At 41.3% G+C, this 22943-nt stretch overlaps 3 protein-coding genes across 8 annotated transcripts; 1 reads left to right on the top strand and 2 right to left on the bottom strand.

Annotated features, from left to right (window-relative positions):
- Positions 1-938: 938 nt before the first annotated feature.
- LOC120111300 (uclacyanin 1-like) lies at positions 939-2970 on the bottom strand. The gene is made up of 2 exons (XM_039127977.1): positions 2651-2970; positions 939-1420 (listed from the first exon to the last, which is right to left on the bottom strand). Exons 1-2 carry the CDS (start codon positions 2853-2855, stop codon positions 1062-1064), a joined length of 564 nt encoding a protein of 187 aa, XP_038983905.1. The 5' UTR covers positions 2856-2970; the 3' UTR covers positions 939-1061.
- A 7427-nt stretch (positions 2971-10397) lies between these two features.
- On the top strand, positions 10398-13023 carry LOC103702327 (indole-3-acetate O-methyltransferase 1). The gene is made up of 4 exons (XM_008784698.2): positions 10398-10539; positions 11130-11552; positions 12161-12436; positions 12605-13023. Exons 1-4 carry the CDS (start codon positions 10429-10431, stop codon positions 12956-12958), a joined length of 1164 nt encoding a protein of 387 aa, XP_008782920.1. The 5' UTR covers positions 10398-10428; the 3' UTR covers positions 12959-13023.
- Positions 13024-13649: 626 nt separating this feature from the next.
- Positions 13650-22717, bottom strand: LOC103702328 (65-kDa microtubule-associated protein 1-like). 6 transcript variants are annotated; one of them, XM_017841638.3, is made up of 12 exons: positions 22589-22716; positions 21994-22049; positions 21475-21553; positions 21308-21396; positions 21020-21223; positions 18597-18854; positions 18307-18522; positions 16475-16630; positions 16039-16350; positions 15481-15568; positions 14304-14452; positions 13650-14212 (listed from the first exon to the last, which is right to left on the bottom strand). In XM_017841638.3, the coding sequence occupies exons 4-12, from the start codon at positions 21377-21379 to the stop codon at positions 13898-13900; spliced, it is 1770 nt and encodes a 589-aa protein (XP_017697127.1). In that variant the 5' UTR covers positions 21380-21396; positions 21475-21553; positions 21994-22049; positions 22589-22716; the 3' UTR covers positions 13650-13897. The 6 variants fall into 6 exon arrangements, with proteins under 6 accessions (XP_017697127.1, XP_038983903.1, XP_008782929.1 ...); XM_039127975.1 differs by lacking the exon at positions 21994-22049 and adding an exon at positions 21633-21656 and having other exon boundaries at positions 22588-22710; XM_008784707.4 differs by lacking the exon at positions 21994-22049 and having other exon boundaries at positions 22589-22717.
- Between the last annotated feature and the right edge of the window lie 226 nt (positions 22718-22943).

Genomic DNA, 22943 nt, shown 5'->3' with positions numbered 1-22943 from the left:
TAGTAATGGATAGAAATTGTTAGGTCTTCGATCGACTTCAATTGGCATCCTAGCTGTAATCACACTCAAATTTTGTTAAATTGCAATGGAATATTAGCATGTGCTATAGGCAGTTATGCCCTGGACTTTGATTACTGGCAAAAAGTTCTCTAAGTTTGGGCTTTTATGAAATTTTTCAGTGCTAAGTACATTGCAGATTAGATATAGTTGATGTTTGCATTCGTATATCCTGCAATGTTTGCAATTGATATATCTTATGTATCAAAGGAAATGCATTTACTTTTTCTCTCTCACGCACACGCTCATGCGTGTACACGAAGATCTCATACAATCCAGGCTCGCATCCCAACCAATAAGAAGTCTCCACATGGAAGGTTGTTCGAACTTTCTATAGTTAAGGTTGTAGAGGATTCACCATGGTTGGATGAAACTGGCTAACCAATTTTATACCCATATGCTTAAATCTTAATGTCTTTCCGTCTGTAAATCTACATGCTCTTTTCTTGATGCAAACCTTAATAGCTAGGAGAAAGAGAACAGAATAAAAGGAGATTGTAGTAACTATAAAACATGCATTCTACACAAAATCCAAAATGATGAGCAGATCTTAATTCAACATTTATGCTTCGAAGCTTAAAACAAATTGTAAGTCGTCAAGGAAGATCTCGCCATCCCCGAAGCTTCTTAAAGATCATGCGAAAAGGCTTAAGCATAGCAATTGCTCCCTTTCTTCTTTGAATTGTAACTATAAAACATGCATTCTACACAAAATCCAAAATGATGAGCAGATCTTAATTCAACATTTATGCTTCGAAGCTTAAAACAAATTGTCAGTCGTCGAGGAAGATCTCGCCATCCCCGAAACTTCTTAAAGATCATGCGAAAAGGCTTAAGCATAGCAATTGCTCCCTTTCTTCTTTGGATTGTAAGCATAGCAATTACTCAAGCAAAAAATTAAAAGAGGGCTGATTTTAGAATCCAAGATCCAAACACAAGCATAGTGAGAAAAACAACAACTATAGTGGAAGGAGCAAGAAAGTAGATGACAAGAGATGAGCCCATTAGAGGGCCATAAAACAAAGTAGAACAAACCCAATCACCATCAAAGCTGATTGTGTTATATGGCTCGAGCCCGATGGTTGGGGCCCTGCTGCCAATTCTTTAGCTTTCATGACCTGCTTAACCTGATCCGCTTGCTCGCCGGCTTCGACTTGGGGCACCACCTCTGCATGCAATTTGAGCCCATTCTGGCAACTCTCGAGCTTACCACTGGAAAAGTAGCGCGCACCGGCTCCATCGAGGCTCACCCGGTCGAGCCCGCTGGTGTACATCCGAATTGGTTTGTCAAGCTCACAAGACTCAAATTCTTCCTTGCTCGCTAGCTCGATGATGCTCTCTCGAGTTGCAGAGTAAGCGAACCCTGCAATTACATGCCGACCGTGAATTAATTATTGATCGGAGCTGAAATCTTGACATATGAGTTGGATATGGATCCTCCTCTCTAGCTAGCTTGTAAAATGTCGCTGCACACTTGGATTTCAGTCCCAACTAGTTACAACTTTGTACATTCTATGATTTCTATCTTCAGGGACTCAAGTCTCAAATTTATGATTGCAAACTTAGAACAAAACAAACCGTTGAAGTTTGATAGTAGACCGGATCGAATCCGGTCTGAAGTTTTGGGCCGACTTTGATGCTCCTTTGGCTCAGCTCTCAGGGCATCATCTTGTTTAATAAATAAAAGAGATTTCAATTAATGATTTAATATGCATCGGCTAAAAACTGTCTATTAATTTGTTTGTGGAGATAAGAGATATGTGGGTGATAACGAGGACAAGACATCCGGAATTCTGGTGCTTGCCTCCTTGCTCTTTAAATATACCTCCTAGGCGAGACTTCATGAAGTATCTTTGCAGTGAGAAAATGATATGCCATGGCTCTCTGGAAAGCACGTCATATGCTGCAAATATCCTTAGATACATTTTTTTTTATTTAATGAAAATCATCAGGGGCATGTATTAATTAGTATATGGCATGACATCAATAACTTGAAACCACAAACTAGCAGAGTTTAGACGGTAATATTAAACAATAATGATGTAAACTAATCATACTTACAAGAATTTTGAGTATCACAAGTAAATACCCACCACAACGCACTGCTACATGCCTACATATGAACATCAAACTCCACCTTAATACCTTTTTTTTTTTGTGGCTAAAATCAGTATTTCATACATTGTGAGTATGGATACACTCAATGGAATCAGTAAACAACAGGTCCCGAAGTGTCCTGAGCAACTCCCTCTCTCCAGCCCACAGGGTGCCTCCTGAGTGGCTTGCTATATCACCTTAATACTTCTTGGCATCGGACCATATATAAGCAAGACTTTATTCATGGCTAACTAATAAATGGGCCAGCTTCAGAGAGGAAGCAATCTTAGCTACCATTTTTAGTGTCCGATCCTTCCACTGGACCAAGTGACTGTATTTTTTATTTGGAGAACTACCCTGAACTAGAACCATGCATAAGCCTTTCAAAACTTTAATAGTTTATATAGATAGATAGATACTGAGAAAACAAAAGTCTAGTATATTTATAGTCATATTACAAGGAAGAAGAAGGAGAAGGAAGAAAAAGAAGTCTCACAGATGTTGTCTCCAACCCTGAAGACCCTGTCAATGGACCAAGCAGCCACATCAGAAGCAGCATCCCACCCTTGATCACCTCCAACAACATGGTCCACCCCTTCTGCTGCCTCACATCTTCCTATCCCTCCCCCTCCACACCCCGTAGCTATTAAAACTACCACTCCAACAACAACACTAATATAGCCCCTTAACAAGCTAGCCATGAGAGAGAGAGAGAGAGAGAGAGAGAGGTTGAAGGAAGGCTTCAGGTAGGAAGGTAAACAAATAAATGGAGGCTCTGTCTCTCCCCTTCTTCCACCCTTCTTCTTAACCAACAGTCCTTTAAGTGGGGGGAAGAGTGGTAGGTTTCTTTGTTGTTATGGTCAAAGTACAGGCGCATAACCTGTAGCTTGTCCAGAAAGAGCCCAAAGTCCAAACTTCAAAAAAAAGTTTAAGGCCGTTTGGCAGAACCGTTTGTAGAATTTTTTGGAATAGAATTTTTATAAAAAACCATCTATTGTTTCATAATTACATTTCTAAATTGCTCTGAAACTTTAATGTATTTAGTAAATAAATTGAAAGAGTATATTTGGTATGACAAAATGACCATAAAAGTTTACTTCTGGACACGGCTCGATTAGATAAGCCTAATCTAAGGGTTTTCTTTTGTCACTCTCTTTATCATTTTTTTTTTAACTTTACCCACTGTAGAAAATTCTCTCTTTGTATCACCCCAAGACCGGTTAAAAAGAACAAGGTACCCACCAAGAGGCACACGACAAAAGTCAAGAGAAAGTCTTTTTAAAAAGAAGAACCTTGTATCGGAAAAAAAAGAAACAAAGGGAAGAATCTTGTTCAATTTACAAAAAGATGTATCCTGTCAAAAAAGAAACCGTTTGAGACGGCTGAGCCTTGTCATTTTAGGCCCATTAGCCTATGCACAACCTTATACAAGGTTGTGGCGAGGATTCTGGTGGGCAGGATGAAGCCCCTCTTACCTGGCATCATTAGTCAGGAACAGGGGGCCTTTGTTGCAGGTAGAAATATTTCTCATAATGTTATGTTAGCCCAGGAAATGATGTGGGATCTTCGGCGGGCTTCGAAGCGGCACAGCTTGATGGCAGTCAAGCTGGACATGGAGCGGGCTTACGACAGGATCAGGTGGAGTTTTCTCCAGCAGGTACTGGAGGTGCACGGCTTCCCCAGGCAGTGGATTGGGTGGATTATGGGGTGTGTCCGGGGGCCAAAGTTCTCTATCTTGGTCAACGGTACTCCATCAACTTTTTTCGAGTCCACGATGGGATTACGACAGGGATGTCCCTTATCCCCTTATTTGTTTATTATTTGTGCTGATATTTTATCCCGTGCTTTGCAGAGAGCGTGTGCCAGCCGGGAGCTGGAGGCCTATGTGCCAGCCCCGGGGGCCCGCCCTATCTCCCATTTACTCTTTGCTGACGACTGTCTTCTTTTGGCCAGGGCACGGATTCCAGAGGCACGGGTCCTACGCAGGGTGGTGGCAGACTACTGCGTGGCATCTGGTCAAAGAGTGAATTTCCTTAAGTCTGCCGTCTTCTTCAGCCCCAGTACAGAGAGCGGAGTCAGACAGGAGATCAGAGGGATACTGCAGGTACCGGAGCAGGAGGGGACGCTGACCTACCTTGGCGTCCCTATCACTGGTCGGAGGCTACGGGTGGCCGAGTGCTTGGGCTTGGTGCAGCGGGTTCAGAGCAGGCTGGAGGGATGGAGGGCATCCTCCTTATCCATGATGGGGAGAGTGACCTTGGTCAGAGCAGTGCTGGGGTCTATTCCGGTGTACCTTATGGCCAACACAGTAGTACCGAAGACGATTCTGCTGAGGATCGAGCGCCTTCTTCGGTGCTTTCTGTGGGGGTCATATGGTGGAGGCCATGGAGTGCACCTGGTAGCTTGGGAGCAGGTTTGCCTTCCCACTAGCGAGGGTGGTCTAGGGGTGCAGTCCCTCATGGAGAGGCGAGAGGCACTTATTGCCCGGCACGCGGCCCAGTTCATGTTAGTACCACACAGCTTCTGGAGTCAGGTGATGGCAGCTAGATATGGTCAGGGGGCTTCAGCAGCAGCACGGACCGGTCGTCGAGTCTCTTTCATGTGGCGCGAGATCGGGAGGTACCTGCCATCAGTTGCAGCACATACCAGGTGGTTGATCGGCGACGGTCGGAGTATTGATGTGACCAGGGACTCGTGGGTGGACACCCTCCCTCTGAGTCGCTGGCCGACCATGGTTGATACAGAGGCAGTGGAGGGGCTACGGGTGTGCGATCTCCTAGCACCAGGAGGGGCCGAGTGGGATGAGGCCCGGTTACGACTGCTCTTCGGGGTACACCTAGCTGTGAGGATTCAGTCCCTCCCGCTTCCAGGATGTGGGGGGCCGGATGTTAGAGTTTGGGGCACTTCGAGCAGGGCCGGTGTTAGACTGGGAGACCTCTCCCGCGCCATTCAGCCAGAGCACGAGCCGGGGCCAGATTGTGCTTGGATCTGGAGATCCGGTCTCCACCCGAGGGCAGCTCTCTTTTTGTGGAAGGTGTTCTGGGACCGCCTTCCGACGAGAGCAGTGTTGAGTAGGCGTGGCTGGGGGATCCCTGCGGAGTGCGGGACGTGTGGAGCTGAGGAGACAGTGGACCACGTGCTCTTTCAGTGTACTTGGGCGATGTCGACATGGCAGTGGACAGGGATCCCGCAGGGGGCCCGATGTGCGCGGACACAGTTCCTTGGTGCGACGCGGCAGTGGCTAGCTAGTCCGCAGACTCATGAGGAGGGCATCCGAGCGACCTGCACAGCCCTTCAGATTTGGCTGGCAAGGAATGCTCGTACCATCGGCCAGCGCAGGGTATCACCGAGGTTTGCAGCAGAGTCTGCTCGAGCACAGGCCACGGAGATCAGCCATATCCCTTCCTCAGTTAGACCTTTGATAGCTCGGGACACCTGGGTCTCCCCCCTTGCTCCGGCAGCTCCTCGGATGGTGTTCTTCACCTGGGAGCCCCCACCCCCGAGTTTCCTCAAGGTCAACTTTGATGGGTCTGTGTTGGATGGCGGCTCGCGAGGGGGTGCAGGTTTTGTTATACGGGACATGCATTCCAGGGTTGTGGCCGCAGGTGGTTGCCAGCTGTTTGCTACATCAGTCCCGGGAGCAGAGCTGCGCGCTGCCTGGGCGGGGCTGCGACTTGCACGGATGATGACGCGGACCAGTCCGATTATTTTGGAGGGCGACTCAGCTACTGTTATTGGATGGATTCAGAAGGGGTTGAGGGGTGCGAGCTCAGACCACCCCTTAATCCGTGATATAGTCAGGATGATGAGAGATGGGGGGGCCATCCAGGCCAAGCATGTATTCCGGGAGGCCAATGGGGCGGCTGATTGGGTGGCCGCCTATGCGGCCCACCATTCGGGTTACGCCCTTTGGTCAGGGGAGGGGGAGTTGCCACTGGCACTCCGAGAGATATTGTATTTTGACTTTATTGGGTGTATTCACACACGGTTTGTATGAAGCACCCGTTTCAGCAAAAAAAAAAAAAAAAAAAAAAAAAAAAAAAAAAAAGTCCAGAGAATTGAACGGAAACCTTTCTCCATTGTGAGGCCAAAGTTGGTGATGCCCGGCAATAGTACTCTTGCTCTACTAAATTTCTGACCGGATGCTTATTATAATCGCATCAAAGTGGGAGGAAGATTCACCAAATCCATCTAAAAAGCTAATTAAACCTCCTATTCCAAAATCTTTGGCGGAAGTCGATGCCTCGGGGCTCCGTATCTTGTTTGGCTGCAACAACAATCCAAACTTGCGACTTGCTACTGCTACTACCGGCTTTCTTTATGGCTACTTGGGGCTCAGTAGACACCTCTATAAGCAATTATTAGATGAACTAAGTCCACAGACCTAGGATGAAATGAATCCACCTACTAATTTTATTTTAGGTGATTTCATTCTAGATCTATGATGGATCTGATCCACCTAAAAATTTTTTTAGTTCCATAGCTGCAATTTATCACGTTATTCCAAAATCCTCGGCGGAAGTCTTAGGGCTCCACTCCGAATTTTGTTTGGCTGCACTACCAATCTAAATTGTGATTGCCACTGCTCTGCCTTAAGGTTACATTTGGCTCGCTAGACATGGTTCTACATCTAAATTCAGGCGTACGTATATGCAAGCTGTGGGATTCCCTAATAAATAAGGTTATTTTGTGGAAGGATATCACAACTTCAATATGCAAGGCCTTGAAAGAGAGAGATGAATCATTTTCCATGTCGAGTAGCTGTAGTGGCCTGATACGTATTAGTGCGCAGAGGAGTACCTTATATTGCGAATCCGAGCAGTGGGCATTTGGCAATACTCGCAGAAGTTTTAGCCCCCACCATCTTGGTCGTTTTTGTGATGCATACCTGGATAGGCGACCTAAAGTTGTCCAATTCTTCTGCTAACCAAATTGAAGAAGAGGAATGATATTTAGATCCTGGGCTCCCATTCTTGAAACAAGATAGATCTCCTTGTATGGTAAAGCCCTTATTTTTGTCATGCCCAGATCTGGAGCATGGTTTGTTGCGTCCTAGATCCGGAACGTAATATGGCCGTACTATCGAGGGATACAGCCTACAAGAACACGAAGCTAACATTATTTTTAGCTTTCAGATTCCATTACAACAAAATATAATAATTAAATATTTAATTTTAACATCCATTAAATAAAAACAAAAATTGGTTCGGAGTGTCTAAATCCAACATCATACCAAACCCATCACCCTCAAACATTCAGAAGATCATTAGATATTTAATTATTATATTTTGTTGTAATGAAATTTGAAAGTTAAAAGTAATGTTGGCTTCGTGTTCTCGTGGGTTGTACCCCTCGGTAGCACGACAATGTCATGTTCTGGATCTAGGACGCGACAAATTATATTCCGGATCTAAAGTGTGACAACAATGGTATCAGAGCGGACCCGATCTATAACCAATGTGGATTAGGAGACACTGCAGCACATATCTATTGAAGCTAACCACGGGTCGATCATGGTGTTTGTGATTAGATTTGAATGGATTTGAATCTTTAGCCTGATGAGGATGTCATGGCTTAAACAGAGGCAGTATGTAAGGATCCGTGCGGGCGTATGTTTAGCCTCACATCGGTTATTCGTTGAGTAGATTTTGGGTACTTATACAGAATCAAGAAATCTAAATAATACCTTCCGGCTAGCCATTTTAAGTGAGATCCTGGGTTGTTACAATTTTTACCAGTTGGGGTGCATGCAATGGAGTTGCCCCTTTTTTTCATACCAAATGAATGAAAAAAAAATGATGTAACTCTTCATCTAGAAAGCTCCATAAAATTTAAATTTTCGAATATATATACGTATGTATGTATATGTATGTGTATGTATATGTAAAATATATAGATGTGTGTATTATCCGAGTATCATTATCAAACCAGTCAAAAGCAATCAACCTTGTACCAATTTTATTTTTTTGTGGACTAATAAAAAGCGTAGCTATGCTTTCAAATCCCTCGCCATTTTATCACATGCATTTCACGTAGCTTCAGTTCTTTGATGGAGTAAAATAGAATTGCTTAACCAACAAGCAGATTCGGCAGGCGAAAGAAGACAATTAAGGAATTACTTTTGGTAGTCTCTTTGGAGTTGAAAGAGAGGTCCAATGCATTGCATGTTCTCATGAGTCAATAAAAAAAAAACACGCCCATTAATTGCAGAACGCAGTAACCAGACCAATCTGGGCTGCTAATTCTCTCCAGTGCCTAAACCAGACAAAACATAGTCATCCAAACCCCACCTTATTGCAACATTTGGGGCCTATCTCTCTTAGGGCTTGTTGGCCTACCTAAAACTTTCATCCCCATATTGGTCATGCAAAGGCTAAAGAAGAGAATTCTGGACTTCTGCACCTGGAAAACCACAACCTTGTACCCAAAATCCCATGCATGGAGTACACCCTATGACTACAAAATCCATGTAATGATGAACTATAAGAACAACTAGCCATAAGAGACCACCTGACCTAGGCGGAGATCGAGTAGCTCATTAATTCTATTCTCATGCTATAACTATGCATGAGATCAGCATAAACCAGCTTGCAGCCTACGAGGTTATTGATCCAATAGTGTGGACCGTGTGGTTTACCTACTTCGTCATATAGCTATGGTGCTCTGGGAGATGGCATTGATGGCTTGGTTTCTTAAAAGAAATGAGTAAAGTAATGAATTGCAGAAATAGGTTTTTGGAATTTTATTAATCTCAACATCAATATTTTTCTCTGGGGATGATCTGTGCAGATGGATGAATGGTAAGGTTTGGAGTGCTTTCAAATTTGTATGGAGGGCTATCCGATAGGCGACGTCGTGAAAAAAAGATCAATCATTTTTTTATGCGAAAGGTACAATCCGGACTTTTTTTTTCCTCTCTTTCTCTCGGAAAACCTAGAGCGGCAACTCATGGCCCTTATAAAGTGATTAAAAAAGTAGAGTTAATGTATTCATACATAGGTGTAGTTGGAAGAGAATGGTCTAGAGCTAGTTTCATGTGCCGGTGCGACCATCACGCCGGGAAGACATGGGTCAAGAAATAAGGACGGAATGTGGGTGGGTAGGTGTGTTTGAGTTGAAGAGTAGAGCAAAATCTCTATTTGCACAAGGATAGAAACCTCAGAGTCCTATTTTCCTGTCAAGATCGATGGCTACAATTAAGTCTAAACTACACTTTGCCCTGTTCGAACCTCGAGTTTTACCCCTAATATTTGACATGGGGTAATACTTCCATTATTTCTTTCAAATGACTAGCTGCGATTCTGAATCATTCTTCAGAAATTTAAGTTATAAATAACTAAAATCTTGTTATGATGTGTGATTTCCGGCCGTCGACATCTTCTTTTTTTTTTCTGAGGGAAACGTAATTGTGTCTTTTCCTAATGAAACTGGTATAACTTCTTCAGAAATAGGTAGGTATACTGGTAGAATTCATTGAAAAAAAACAGTGCGGACAAATATAATCTACCTAGTAAATATAGATTGCAACTGAGGCATCGACATGAATGCATGTTAAAAAACAAGACTAGCTAAGGATATGTTGATCATGCAGGTGCACCACCATATGAGCATATGTAAACCAGAGGATGTAACAAAATAAAAGTTTAGATGAGTGCAGGCAAGCATTGTGGAATACAACTTATAAAGAAAAAATACTTTATTAAAACTTATTGCTATTAAAGAATAAAGATGAAATTATGTTGTTTTGGTAAGTCTATAAATATAATATAGAAATAAATCCCTAGCTATACGTTATTGTGATCCGGCAAGTAATTACAATCTCTAATTAGCTCTCGAGATAAGATTATGTTGTTTTGGTAAGTTTATCTGCTGCAAATATAATATATAAATAAATCCCTATACATTATTCTGATCCGGCTAGTAATTACATTCTCTAAATAGCTCTCGCTCCTTAGAGTCAGCTCCACCTTCGACTTGTGGGGTAAGGTCTACTGTCTCTTGAGTGAGAGAGCTAGGACCTTATTATTGTTCCTTAGAAGCCTTATAATGAAAATCCGGCGCGACTTTTGGGACTAGAGTGCATGTGAGGAGCATTTATATGCTTGTCATCTTTCAGATTTTTGAAGTATTTCTACTCTCATCCTTGGATAGGGTCTAGTACCTATTACTCTATGTCGACCTAGCTACATCCTCTCTATATATAATGGAGTCCCCTTCTTCACTTCCTACATTTAACTCAAGCCTACAAAGGGTGGTTCACAAAGAGCATTAGCCATGGCTCTCAATGGAGACAGTGTGGTGGTTCCTCAAATGAAACTTGAGAGGATGTTTAGCATGAGAGGAGGCAAGGGGGAGGGCAGCTATGTGAAGAATTCGCAAGCTCAGGTATCACCCAGTAATACTCTCCTACCACCTCATCACCTTATTAAGTTTACAGTACCACACCAAGAACTCTGAAGTACTTCGTAGTCTGATGGCCAACTGCTGGCCCACCATGCTGCAAACTTTATCCACATGATTTGGTGGCTTCTCTGGATGTACGTTGCCTACGTGCCTAAACATCCATTCATTGTTCAGCATTCTGTTCACAACCAACTTGTTGTCCTTCTATTACTCCAAACTTTTATGCAGAAAAACCTTCTACCTTCCATAACCTGTTACATGTCTCTCGAGAAGATTTCTAATGCTAGATGTGCAGATGTTTGTACATGAATAGCATCCACATGCAACACTTCGTTTCCCATGCATGAGACCCTATAGGAATTCTAGTGGAGCCTTTGGTAAATCTAGACCAACAGCCACAGAAGCCAGATTAATTATAAGTAGGAAAAGAACATGCATGCTGTCTTTTTTGGTCTTTCTTCCTTCATCAGGATACTTGCAATTCTACCTTGCGCTTAAAAGATTATAAGAAACAAGAAGATGGTAGAAGAAGAGCTCTCAAGAAGATTGCTAAATGTTACGCATGCATGCAGGCTCGTCATGCCCGGTCCTTGCTTCACTTCCTGAAGGAAACACTAAACTCCATGCAGCTTCCTCCTTCCTCTGCGGACACTTCGTTCACCATCGCAGACCTAGGTTGCTCCTGCGGGCCGAATGCACTCTTCAACATGGACATCATAGTTAAACATGTGACCGAGATATACGACGCAGTTGGTCGCGAGGCACCTGAATTCCTTGTCTACTTGTCCGACCTCCCCAGCAACGATTTCAACACCCTCTTCCAGCTTCTTCCTCCACTGACAAGCAATAGTCCAGAGGAATCCCTGGCAGCGATCGACGAGCAGCAGCGATCCTACTATGCTGCTGGGGTGCCAGGATCGTTCTTCGGTCGGCTTTTTCCGGCAAGATCGATCCATGTGTTCCACTCGACCTTCTCCTTGCATTGGCTCTCCCAGGTATCATTTTGAGTGCTTAATTTGTTCAGCAAATAATATTTTTTGCACAAACTGAACTTCATCTCAGGTAGCCACTAGCCTGACAAATTGTATATACCGTGGTCAGCAGTCAAGGTACGCAGGGTGATCTGACGAAAAATATATCATACTTATATGACCTGAAGACTTGGATTAAATGTTACCTTTGAAATCGACTCAGGAGTTAACATTCCATCGATCATGTAAGGCTAGTAGTTGTTGAAGACATATGAAGACAGTGGGCTTAAATGGTGCAAGAGCAAAGGTCTTCTTTGGCATCATCATAGAGAGAATTGCCACAACAATTGTGGCACAGTCTCGTCTTATACTCCAACCCAGTATTAGTGCATCAAGTAATGTCAATTTAAATAGTGCAAGATTCCCTCTCTTTTTTTTTTTGGTGAAAGAAAGAGGGAACCGATGGCGTAAGATTCGTCGAGTCTTATTACTGTGCGCTGTGATTTACTAAGAAAGTCTATCATACTTTCAAACACTAGACCATCACACCATCACCAAGAAGTACTAGCAACTATTTAGTTACCCTGAAAGTTGCATTCTTGATGTGATTTGGGAGCTGCCAATTAAAACAGGTGCCGGCGAGGGTGACGGATAAGCAGTCGGCGGCGCATAACAAGGGCCGGATCTTCATCCATGGTGCACCCAAATGCACCACGGACGCCTACAGGGACCAATTCAAGGCAGACCTAACCGGATTCCTGCAGTGCCGGGCCAAGGAGATGAAGGATGGGGGTGTCATGTTCTTGGCGTTCCTGGGCCGGACCTCCGTCGACCCCACTGACCAAGGTGGCCCTGGCATCCTTTTTGGCACCCACTTCCAGGATGCCTGGGATGACCTTGTCCAAGAGGTGAGCATATACGTACGACTCATGGCGAAGGCTAGTCTGAGATATTTCTCGGCTCATAATGACTTCGATAAACAACTAGCTCGGCAAACAAGCTTAATATCCATGGCTGAAATATAACCAAGTTTGATCGACTCAACACAAGCATAAGTTTCATTCTTATACTTACAGGGTCTGCTGGAGAGTGAGAAGCGCGACAGCTTCAACATCCCAGTGTACGCAGCAAGCCTCCAGGAGTTCAGGGAGGTCGTGGAAGCCAACGGCTCGTTCGCCATTAACAAGCTTGAAGTTGTGAAAGGAGGTAGCCCGTTGGTCGTCAGCCACCCAGAAGATGCCGCTGAGATCAGCCGAGCACTCGCCAACAGCTGCCGTTCCGTGAGCGGGGTGCTCGTTGATGAGCACATTGGGGAAGAATTGAGTGAAGAATTATTCATTCGGGTCGAGCGTCGTGCGGTCAAACATGCAAAGGAGCTGATGGAGCAACTGCAGTTCTTCCACATTGTTGCCTCCCTCTCATTGGCATAGAAGAATGATCTCCATTGGACTATTGTGTGGGATTTGATTTGGTTCCATACAATATATATTTTTCATTCTGGATGCATATTGTATGGAATTTAATTTTATCATTATATGAAATTTGATTCTGTACAATATATATTTTTTATTGTTGATGGATATTGGGTGGAAATTGATTCTTAATTTCATTGATAAAACCCTTGTCAACAGTCTTATCTATCTTGATAGCCCTCGTGTTGTTCGGTTGGATCTTGAAGCTCATTTTTCGCAAAGCAACAATCCTGGCATCTTCAAATTGAAGCAAGACATACCTTGAGTCATCGAATAAAATTTACAGTCCTTTTATTTTTCAAGGTTATCCACATCATCTAATTCTGGCGCTCACAATTTTTTACCTTTTGTGTATGATTATTCACGGGCCACATGAGTTTACTTAATGCGCCTGAAATTCGATACTTATAGCTGCCTTCAATACTTTTAAGCCCGTACACTTTCAAGCTCATGTTAAAAATCATTGTTCCATTCAAAATATCCATTTACCTTTCTTTGCTTTTACCGAGCATCCCTTCCTGGAGTAACCCCCGTCCATCTCTACCTATTTATTTGCCTTCTGATGGCATCTCCAATGAGTCCAAAGATTATACACGTCAAAACGAAATTATAGAATGCCTGTCTTTGGCCTTCACAAATATCTACAACCTAAAATAACATTACAAAAGATAAAAATTCAAATCATGTACTGGCTAGTACTACATTGCAAGATCAGTATTCATCACATAAACGCGTCTCCATTTAAGATTAATTTTATCAAGAACAGAACTTCCGGACAAGTCAACAACCTAGACTGGTCTGAAGCTACTCCCTGCTCCAAATCACATGAGCTTAAAAGACAGAAACTGCACCAACAAAAATAGAAGAAACAGCCTACCTATATATTCCACATTGATGTCAAGGTGAAGCAGGAGCTGGATCGCTGCCGGACGCATGAGAGACTGCATCCTCTTTTGCAATGGCTACATAGTTTGCTGGAGCTGCAGGACGACTAACTTCTCTCTTCCCATCCCTGCTCACAGATCTAACACCATTGCCGCTGCCATGATGGGTGTTAAGAGAGAGCCTTCGGCTGGGGGTTCCATTTGAGGCTCCTCCATTCCCTCGGGGTCCCACCATTTTTTTTGGCCCGAGTGGTTTGGCTGGGCTTGGCCTCGAGCCGAACAAGGCTTCTTGTTCCGTGTTCACCTGCTCCTGGAACCGCTTCTGGTCCTGGAAATTTTAGAGCACGAGAAGGGAGTAAATTAAAATGAAAGCTCGAGGTATGCCTACAATTGATTCTGAAAGGGCAAAAAAAAGGTACCCTTAGTCTTCGTTTCTCTTCCTCCCTCTCCTGCCTTAGCATAGTATACTCATCCAGCATTGCAAGAAGAGGGACACCATCATACATGAATGACATGCCACGACTGTCCTCCCAAGCTCGAGTCTTGGCCACCAGTGCATCAACAAGAGCTAGGACCACATACCAAATTTTAGCCATTTACTGACAGTGGAGTGTTTAATCAGCCATCAAGTATATTTTTTCATTGCAGATTGAATGTTGATGGAAAGAAACATCTTTTGCAAACCCACTGCTGACAAAATGTTTAGTCAACCATCAAACACACAATGGCATATCCAATTTTAATGTTTAAGCAGCATTCAGTTTTTTGTTGTCTACTGCCATAGAGAAAATAAGAAAAATGATTATAGTGTCACATTGATGTTGTAATTAGAAATGCAATGCAGTAGAGAATATACTCAAAAATGATGAAACAGTTATACCATCAGACATCATTTATTAAGGGAAAAAGATGCCCTATCACAATTTCCATAACAATTGATCGCCTTGAGTCATAACAGAAGTATTTAGATGCAGGGGAAGGTAAAGGACATGGAAATGAGAGGATGGGTGCTGATTTTTCCTAACAAGAGTTTATTGTGTCTGGATTGACTAAAATTGGACCTCCATGTTCATTTTCTTTATTTTCCCAGCATCCAAGGAGAGCTATAATGGTGAATAAAATTAATACAGCAAACCAATTGAGAATTTTTTTCAGACTTCACTGCCATCATCTTACAAATACATGCAGGAGACAAGAAAGCATAAAATTTAAGCACATGAGCTCGCAAGCACCCCCATGTGAAGACATATTAGCCAACCCATTTGTCCACAAGACCCTACAACTGCAAGCACCAATGCACATAAATATAAATTAATAAATCCAGATGGTACACTGGCAGCAGCAACAAATAATATCTTAAGTAGTGGACCTTGAGATGGATAGAAGGCTAATTGTCTGTATATCATATTTTTACTGGGTCCACTTCTGTTCATATTTTGCCGGGCATGCAAACACTCAAAACCCCTCATAGTGCTTCAAATACATATGCATGAATCTTCCCAGTTAATTTACAAAAGTTGATCTTTTTATTTTTGAAAGTCGACTCTCAGCAAGAGAAGGATATTAAGAAACTCCAATAAAGCTGTTTAAAGATACCTGGAATTTTATTTACCAATATACGAGCTTTCTCTGCACGCTTGAGGTTTAAGTGTGCACCTCTGCTTGCATTATATCGGTTTTGATCCTGAAAAAGAAAGTATTATATTAGAAAGTTTTAAATTAATCGAGTCATAATGCCTATGTTAGGAAATTGTTTGAGCCTGGAAAACAACTCTTCTCCGGATAGTTTATTCTCTGTTCCAATGATTTTTCTCACTAAGCTAAAAGAAATTCCAAGCCATACATGATCTCTACGACAAGGCCAAACAAAAGGTTACAAGGAAGGTTTCAGAAAGAAACATGGAACATACATGGGAACTTTGAAATTCGGCAGTTACATTTAAGCTATTTGCACACAAAATGTACAGCACTTAAAAGTAGTTTGTTTTCTAATGGGCCGAGCTCTAGAGATGCGTTTTATAGTAAAATTTACTTACAAGCAACTACTACTGAAATATGACAAAGATGACAAATAATGTTAATTGAAAACAAAATTTGTATGATAGAAAACAAATAATCCAAGCTAACAAGGTGATTGTCTTTATCTGTCAGTACCCGATTATAGTCCTCAAGCCAGCTCTCTTCTTCACATGCTGACATCCATTTCTCAACCCTTTCCAAAATTTCTTTTCTGCTTAGGGCCTCTTCTTTGGCTTTTAATATCTGATTGTCCATGTCTGTTAGTAATTCTGAAGGTTCAAGATTCCCAGAGTCGATTAGAGATATTATTTTCTCTCGAGCAGCTGCAGAATCTATCTCAATGTGAGCACGAGCATATATGTCTTCAAGCTCAGTTTGTCTCTTCAAAGCTATTTCCTTCATCTTGCTGGCCTTTAGCTGATCTAACCTTTCGACTTCAACTTCAGCCTTCCCAAAAGAAAGTAAAAGGTAAGTCAGCGCACACCAAGTGAATTCAAGTTTCATTCTTTTTACTTTAGGGATAAAAAGTTTGGTGTTCTAAAAAGCTCAAAAATTGATGTAATTGATCAACCTGCTCAATCAGATCAAGGGCAAGGGCTCCAGGAACTGTGACGTCATCCACTGTTGCAGAGATATTACAGGTAACATGATTGAACAAACTCTGCTCCTCCATAGGAGTATCCATTAGATTCCAAAGATCAGTTAACTGGGCTGCTAGCTCTTGTAGCTGAGTTGAGAATGAAAATCACTTGTTAAATCCATTTTAGAAAAACTCATAGAGAAATTACATAAAATTTCACAGTTCAAGCAAAGCAAACAGAAGAAATATTGATAACAGAAGCAAGAGAAATGATTGTACGATATGTATATATTGCTCCATGTTCTGTTCATAAAGATTTCATGCTTCCAAGTACATGGGTTGTACAAATTATGCTTCGCCTGTTTATGATTTGAACATATATAATGATTAGTATGCAAAATTAACTTTCTTTTTTTCCTTGGATATTTGGGTGCATGGATGCAGTTAGGCCTTGTTTGAGATTTCAGAAAGGCCAAGATAAGCGAGGAAAGGGCTCAGATCTTGGATAAGTGGCTGAAAACAGATGATGAGACCAAAGTCAACCTAGATGGAAGTTGAGATATGCTAGGCACGTAATAAAAAGCTCATGGTCTGAATATGCATTCATTCTATTTGGCTAATTTCATTGCTGACCTTTTATGGCTGTTCAAAAGGTGGAGAATTTTGGAGACTCGGATAATAGTCAAAATATCTTATGAAACTACAAAGAGGTATATCATGAATTGATATGAACAATTCATTTGAGTTCATGTGCATAACAATAAATGGGAGTTCATATTATTTGAGTGGATACCTCCCCGGCACCTCTGTAACTGATGAATTAATCTAAAGATCAGGTTTGAAAACTGCAAAAAGATGTCCAGATTTTACGAAGTTCACGTTATGCATACTTAAAGCGACACATATGAACTAAGATAATTAACATATTTTGAACATATACAAGGAATGTAACAATATCTAACAAAATCTTGTAATTTATAACATGTTTATTTCTAGTTTGTAATTGTTAAATAATCCGCCTTTCTTTTCAGAAAGAATGTCTGTGCTGATATAACCATACATTTATCAAGACAAGCCAAAATGTAGAAACAGCCCTATCTAATTGGGTTGCACACTCAATCAAATAAGCTTTGTGAATTTCCTTCTCCTATCCTACAACGGAGCTTTTTAATCAGAACATCCCCATATTTACGAAACCTCCAACATATTTCCAAACCCACCAACCTTTCTAAGAGCTGTAGTTTATGTCGCATATGATTTTACATCTTAAGTCAAGGAAAATACATGTAAAATATACACATGTACATGCACGAGAATTGCATAAGCATACATCGTTAAAAACACATGTTCACAGACAAATAGAAAGACACAAAACCAAAAAACTTAAACAAACATACTGATGCAGTTTAAATCATATCATGACAGTGTGTTAAGGCTGGCAATATGATATAGGTCATAATATGCAGCAACGGTTAAAGCACATTCAAGTAATATGAGTGAAGCAGAGATAAGAATGATAAATGTTGCCATGTTAATACTCCATAAAAGGACAAGTTTGCAATGAGCGCATAATGAATTTTAACAATGAAGTGACGGTCATTTGATAGTGCACAAGATGAATGTAGGTCGATCTTCTACTTCCACTGGATCCAAACAAATTTGGCACACAGAATGCCTAAAAGAATAAGCTGCATAACTATCAAGGGGGATATAGCACCAGATTTCTATTACAGCATGCTGGAAAAATGTACTACTAGTGGGACATTGAATTTGCATCATCTGTTTACAGAACAAGCTACATAATGTAGCAAAACAAGAATTACCTTCCGTAGCCTCATTCTTTTATCTTCTTTAAGTTCTATGACCATTTTAGAAAGCTTTGATAAGGTATCATTGCTAATGCTCTTGGACTGCACGCCAACAGAATCATTTAAGCTAGGATGAACTTCAGTTATAGTACTGAAGAAATCCATTCCCAGGACAGCACAAAGATCATGAACTGTGCTGACAAAGTTAAGAACCTTGTGCAGCCTCTCACTCTGCCAAGAAATACCTCAAATGTTAGAACACATTTAGTGGTTTCAAAATTAACATGATCAATTTCAACAGGAACCTTTTCTTTCTGGAGTTCTTGGAGTTGAGAGTGGTACTCATCCAACTTCTTCAGTGACAAATCCTCCTCATCAACTGCTGATGTCCCCATCTTCTCACCATTTTTTAGAGTTCCAGCAATTTCTCCCTGTATTTTCTGAATTTGTGAAAGTACATCAGCAAAGTCTTTTATTCTCTCCTCTTTCTGCTTGCATAATTGTTCCAATGCTGGTGCTATAGCTGCTAGTTGCTCCTTGATTGTGCCAGATGATTTATCGGGCTGTGGAGCACCATAAGACAACTTGTTAGTAAAGGGAAACCTAATTTGCAAGAATACAAAAAATAATCACATAAAAGTAGCTTTTGCAACTGCATTTTCCAAAAGAAACTAGTTATTTTCATGTATAAGTTATGGCATTTAGAGCCAGATACCACATTGTCCAATATACATCTGTGTTGTCCTACTTTGATTCCCTAATAAGCAAATTGTTAGTAATATCACATAGAACAGTGCAAGAACCGGATAAGCTACTTAACTGCATGAGGAGCTTGCACAGAAAGGAGAAGTGAACTTCATTTATATTGATTTCTAGTAGAGAAATAAAATGAAATATCTCACACTGTCAACATGCATTTTATCAATATTCAAGCTATTCAGGGTTACCTGAGTGTTAAACATGGCACGATCCAACAAACTGAAAACATGAATCTCTATAGGCAAGTTATACCAGCTACACACGCCTTCAAATGCATGCAGCCAAGTAAAGTCATATATGTGTTAGTGTAAGTTTGTCCCTTTTTTTCGGTGTGGGGGAGGGAGAGAGAAGTAGGTGGGAGCAGAATTCAAACCTTGAACTCTCTTAAGCGGAGGGATGTAAAATAGAAAATTCAGAGGAAATAATTTGAAAGAAGAAATGGGATATTAGACTGATTTATAGTTTGTATTTAAGTATTAAAAGCCAACTGATTTTTGAAAGAGTTTAATTTGTATCAAAATATCTTGAGAAGTCCAAATTCTTCCTCATCATGTTATTACAACACAATCTCATCCCACCTAGTGAGTACCACACTAATACTCTCTTTCCCTCCACCTACATGGATGTCACAACAACCTTCCTGTGCCAACTGCATAAATCATACCACTTCTGTTGGTCACCTTCCCACTGCCTCAGTGTCACGACCTTGCAACATTTTATCCAGCAAAAATGGCCACCAATCCAACCATCTCCTGCCCATCCTCCATTTCAATAATTTCTGTTCCTTATGCAGGAAGGTAAGAAAAGACTTTGAACTTTGAAGGGAATGCAACATAAAAGAGAGAGGCCAAACTGGAGTTCGGGGCCAGTGGTGGCTAAATGAACAAGAAAGGATGTGGGTTAAAGGACAGGTATAAGGAATGTAGGAATAAGTGGGATGGTAGGTTTGAGTAATAGAGACAGAGGAGGTTTAAGAAACAAAGTCAAAAATGGTAGGTTTGGATGGTTGAAATAGCAAATGGTGGGTGCGGTGAATTTAGGAAGGATAAGGCAAAAGCTCTAAGTTACGGAAGAGGATGGATATGAAGGATGAAGATTTAAGGGGCATGAAGTGGGTCTGAGTGTTTAAGGAGGATATAGTGGATCATTGAGGCAGGGATACTTAGGCCCTTTCATTGCCAGAAAATGATCGGCATATTTATTTGACAGTGAAAGTATGCAATTTTATTCCCCACAAACACTCACAATTGTGAATTCAAATGGATAATATATCACCTGCTCTACACATTAAATTATATATATCCCAGTTCATATCTCTGTAAAGCATTTAATAAAATTATAATTAATAATTCAATGCAAAACTCAGAAGCTTCAGATGCTCATTAGCATCACACACCAGAAGCAGAACTCCATATTTCATACAGAGAATCTTCTGATTGTTCCAGAGCAACCAGAAATAAATTCTTTAACCATAAAAGAATTCAATTCGGATGCAGGATACCTATCTAGAAGTTAACGAAACTCGGTCATGTATGATGGAATCACCAAAGATTTGATCTTTTCTAACTTTGTATATCATAACTTAGTTTATATGGAGAAATTGAAGATTAACTATGAAAATTCAAGATTAAAATCTTGACGGTAATAGTTTTTTTTCCACTAATTGTCTTATAAAACATAAGACATCCCGGCTGATCTTGAGCAGAAATCACATCAAACTCTAAAAATTAAATTCTTATCATTCTAATTCTGGTTATTTTTCTTGGTGAAATAGAATATCTTACTCGTAAGCAGCAAGTGCTAGCTCATGCAAGTGCCTTTATTGCGGCATAGCCAAATGAAGTGCAAATAGTCATCTCATGAAGTTTCTGAAGGGTAGCCATCAAGAAATGAAAACACCATATAAATAGTTATTGTTCACTAGAGCATTAGTATTTTGTTAAAAAAAAAAAAAAAAAAAAAAACTTACTATGCCAACAAAAGACTTTTCTCCAAGTGCAGAAAGAAGTCTGGCGAGCTCCACTCTGGAATCAGCCAAGGCCTGGAGAAGGAGCGCTCTTGACTTTGACGCCTGATCAACTTTCCTTTTGTAAACATCTAAGCACTCCTGTTCTAGCTGAAGCAGTATTCTGTCGCGTTCCTCTTCGCTCTCACCAACCTCGCTCCATATTAGCTAAAACAAAGAGGTCATGCATCCAGTACACTTCATATTGCTTCTTCTACTGAAAGCACAAGTTGTGAATAATAAATGAATTACCTGCAACTGCTGCAGCAAAGACCCACATGTGGTTTCACCTAATAATGGATTCTCAGTTCCTGTGATGGCCATTCGTAGCACAAGACAACCTGCAGAGCAAAACACTCTGTAATTGGATGTGTTGTGGTTAATGTGAATGAAGAAAACAGACCCTAAAGTCGGTGTACCTCAGTAGATCGATGGAGCATATACAGTTCTTGTCACTTATCTTATGGTGAGTTTGAATGGAACAGATCAGCTGAGTTGCTGGAGTGCAGCGAGAATTGAAATGATCAGTAAGTTACACAACAACAGGATGAAACAGATATGATGGTCTTCCATGTACCTGAGTTGCTTCAAGTGCTGAGATCTGTAGGGGAAATTTGGGTATGCAATGATAACATTAAAATCTTATAGATTTTGACAAAAACTGTGCATTTATGAATCGATGGCTAGCCAAGGTAGCATACGCCAACAATCAAACAGTTTAAACCATCACCCAATCCGTTATCGTCCCCAATTTCACACTATATCTACGGAGTGCAAAAGGAAAATTGAAAAAAAACGAAACCTATTTTTTAAACTTTTTTTTTTTTTTTTGGTTGAAACGGCAAATTTTATATAGCTATTTTTTAAACATTTGATCACCACACTGCTGGGAGCAAAAAAAAGGTTGAATTTTACTCAAGGCATTATGATCGTATTACCATACAATAGAAATAACAGTTGAGTCTTTACGGCTCCAGACTGTGAGTATTTGAAGCTGAAAAGACAAGCTTTCAAGTCAAAATCCCAAAAAAATCACGCTTTCCATGAAAGACGAAGAATGGTAGAAATATAGATAAAATGAAAGAGCACCAGATCAAAAAAACCTAACAATTGAAAACAACCAAACCCCACCAAAATCTTGACCAGGGGAGAGAAAGGACAAAAGAAGAACGATAGGAAAGCTCTCAAATCTTTAAGATTTCTCTGCCTAACCACTTCCTGCACCTAATTTGTTTCAATCCCAGGGAATCCATGCCCAGAACCACAGCATCCGAGCATTCCAACAGAGAAAGACGTCAAGAAACCCTCAATCCACTAAACCTCGAACAATCCGGCCAAGAAACCTGCATTCACCACGAGGCCACTCCGTGCCTCACTCCCCAAGCCCAAGATCCCGATCTCCGCCAAATCGAGACCGTTCGAGCGCGAACAGGGAGAAAAAGTACGGCGTTCTTCGGAAGACGATGGGAAAGTGGAGAGCTCCAGCGAGCCAGATGAAATGAAATGCGAGGAAAAAGAGACTGAGGGCTTAACTGAGACGCCAAAGCGCTAGGGTTTTGAGATCTTCTGATGAAATCTGAAGGTTCTGCTCGGTACTTCACACGACCTCGAAGGTGAGGTTGGGGGGAGTTCACTGCTCCTCTCCCTGACGAAGAGAGGCAAAGCAGGACCGCACCGTACGCTTGCGGAAATAGGATATACGGTCACCCCCCGGTGAGCGTACCTTCCTTAAAAATTTACCGTTGGAGATTTGCCTTGAACGCCCTCTAATTCCTTTATTTCCAGAAAAAGACTATTTACAGACCTTCCGTATTCTTTTCCTATGCTTTTTTTTTTTTGCCCCTATTAATTTGAACATTTGGAAATACAATGCTGCATCGATGTGAAC

The sequence above is a fragment of the Phoenix dactylifera genome, chromosome 7 (assembly GCF_009389715.1).
Source record: "Phoenix dactylifera cultivar Barhee BC4 chromosome 7, palm_55x_up_171113_PBpolish2nd_filt_p, whole genome shotgun sequence".
Lineage (NCBI taxonomy): Eukaryota > Viridiplantae > Streptophyta > Magnoliopsida > Arecales > Arecaceae > Phoenix > Phoenix dactylifera.
Note: the sequence above shows the minus strand (reverse complement) of the source record. Positions and strands in the feature narration are given on the sequence as shown.

Coding starts and splice junctions, on each gene's coding strand:
- LOC120111300 (XM_039127977.1), bottom strand. CDS start 2,855: ATGGCTAGCTTGTTAAGGGGCTATATTAGTGTTGTTGTTGGAGTGGTA. Junction 1,421..2,650: donor CAGGGTTGGAGACAACATCT/GTGAGACTTCTT, acceptor ATGTAATTGCAG/GGTTCGCTTACTCTGCAACT.
- LOC103702327 (XM_008784698.2), top strand. CDS start 10,429: ATGGCTCTCAATGGAGACAGTGTGGTGGTTCCTCAAATGAAACTTGAG. Junction 10,540..11,129: donor TGAAGAATTCGCAAGCTCAG/GTATCACCCAGT, acceptor GCATGCATGCAG/GCTCGTCATGCCCGGTCCTT. Junction 11,553..12,160: donor CCTTGCATTGGCTCTCCCAG/GTATCATTTTGA, acceptor CAATTAAAACAG/GTGCCGGCGAGGGTGACGGA.
- LOC103702328 (XM_008784707.4), bottom strand. CDS start 21,379: ATGGCCATCACAGGAACTGAGAATCCATTATTAGGTGAAACCACATGT. Junction 18,855..21,019: donor AAAAGTCTTTTGTTGGCATA/GTAAGTTTTTTT, acceptor GGTGCTCCACAG/CCCGATAAATCATCTGGCAC. Junction 16,351..16,474: donor CCCTTGATCTGATTGAGCAG/GTTGATCAATTA, acceptor TCTTTTGGGAAG/GCTGAAGTTGAAGTCGAAAG.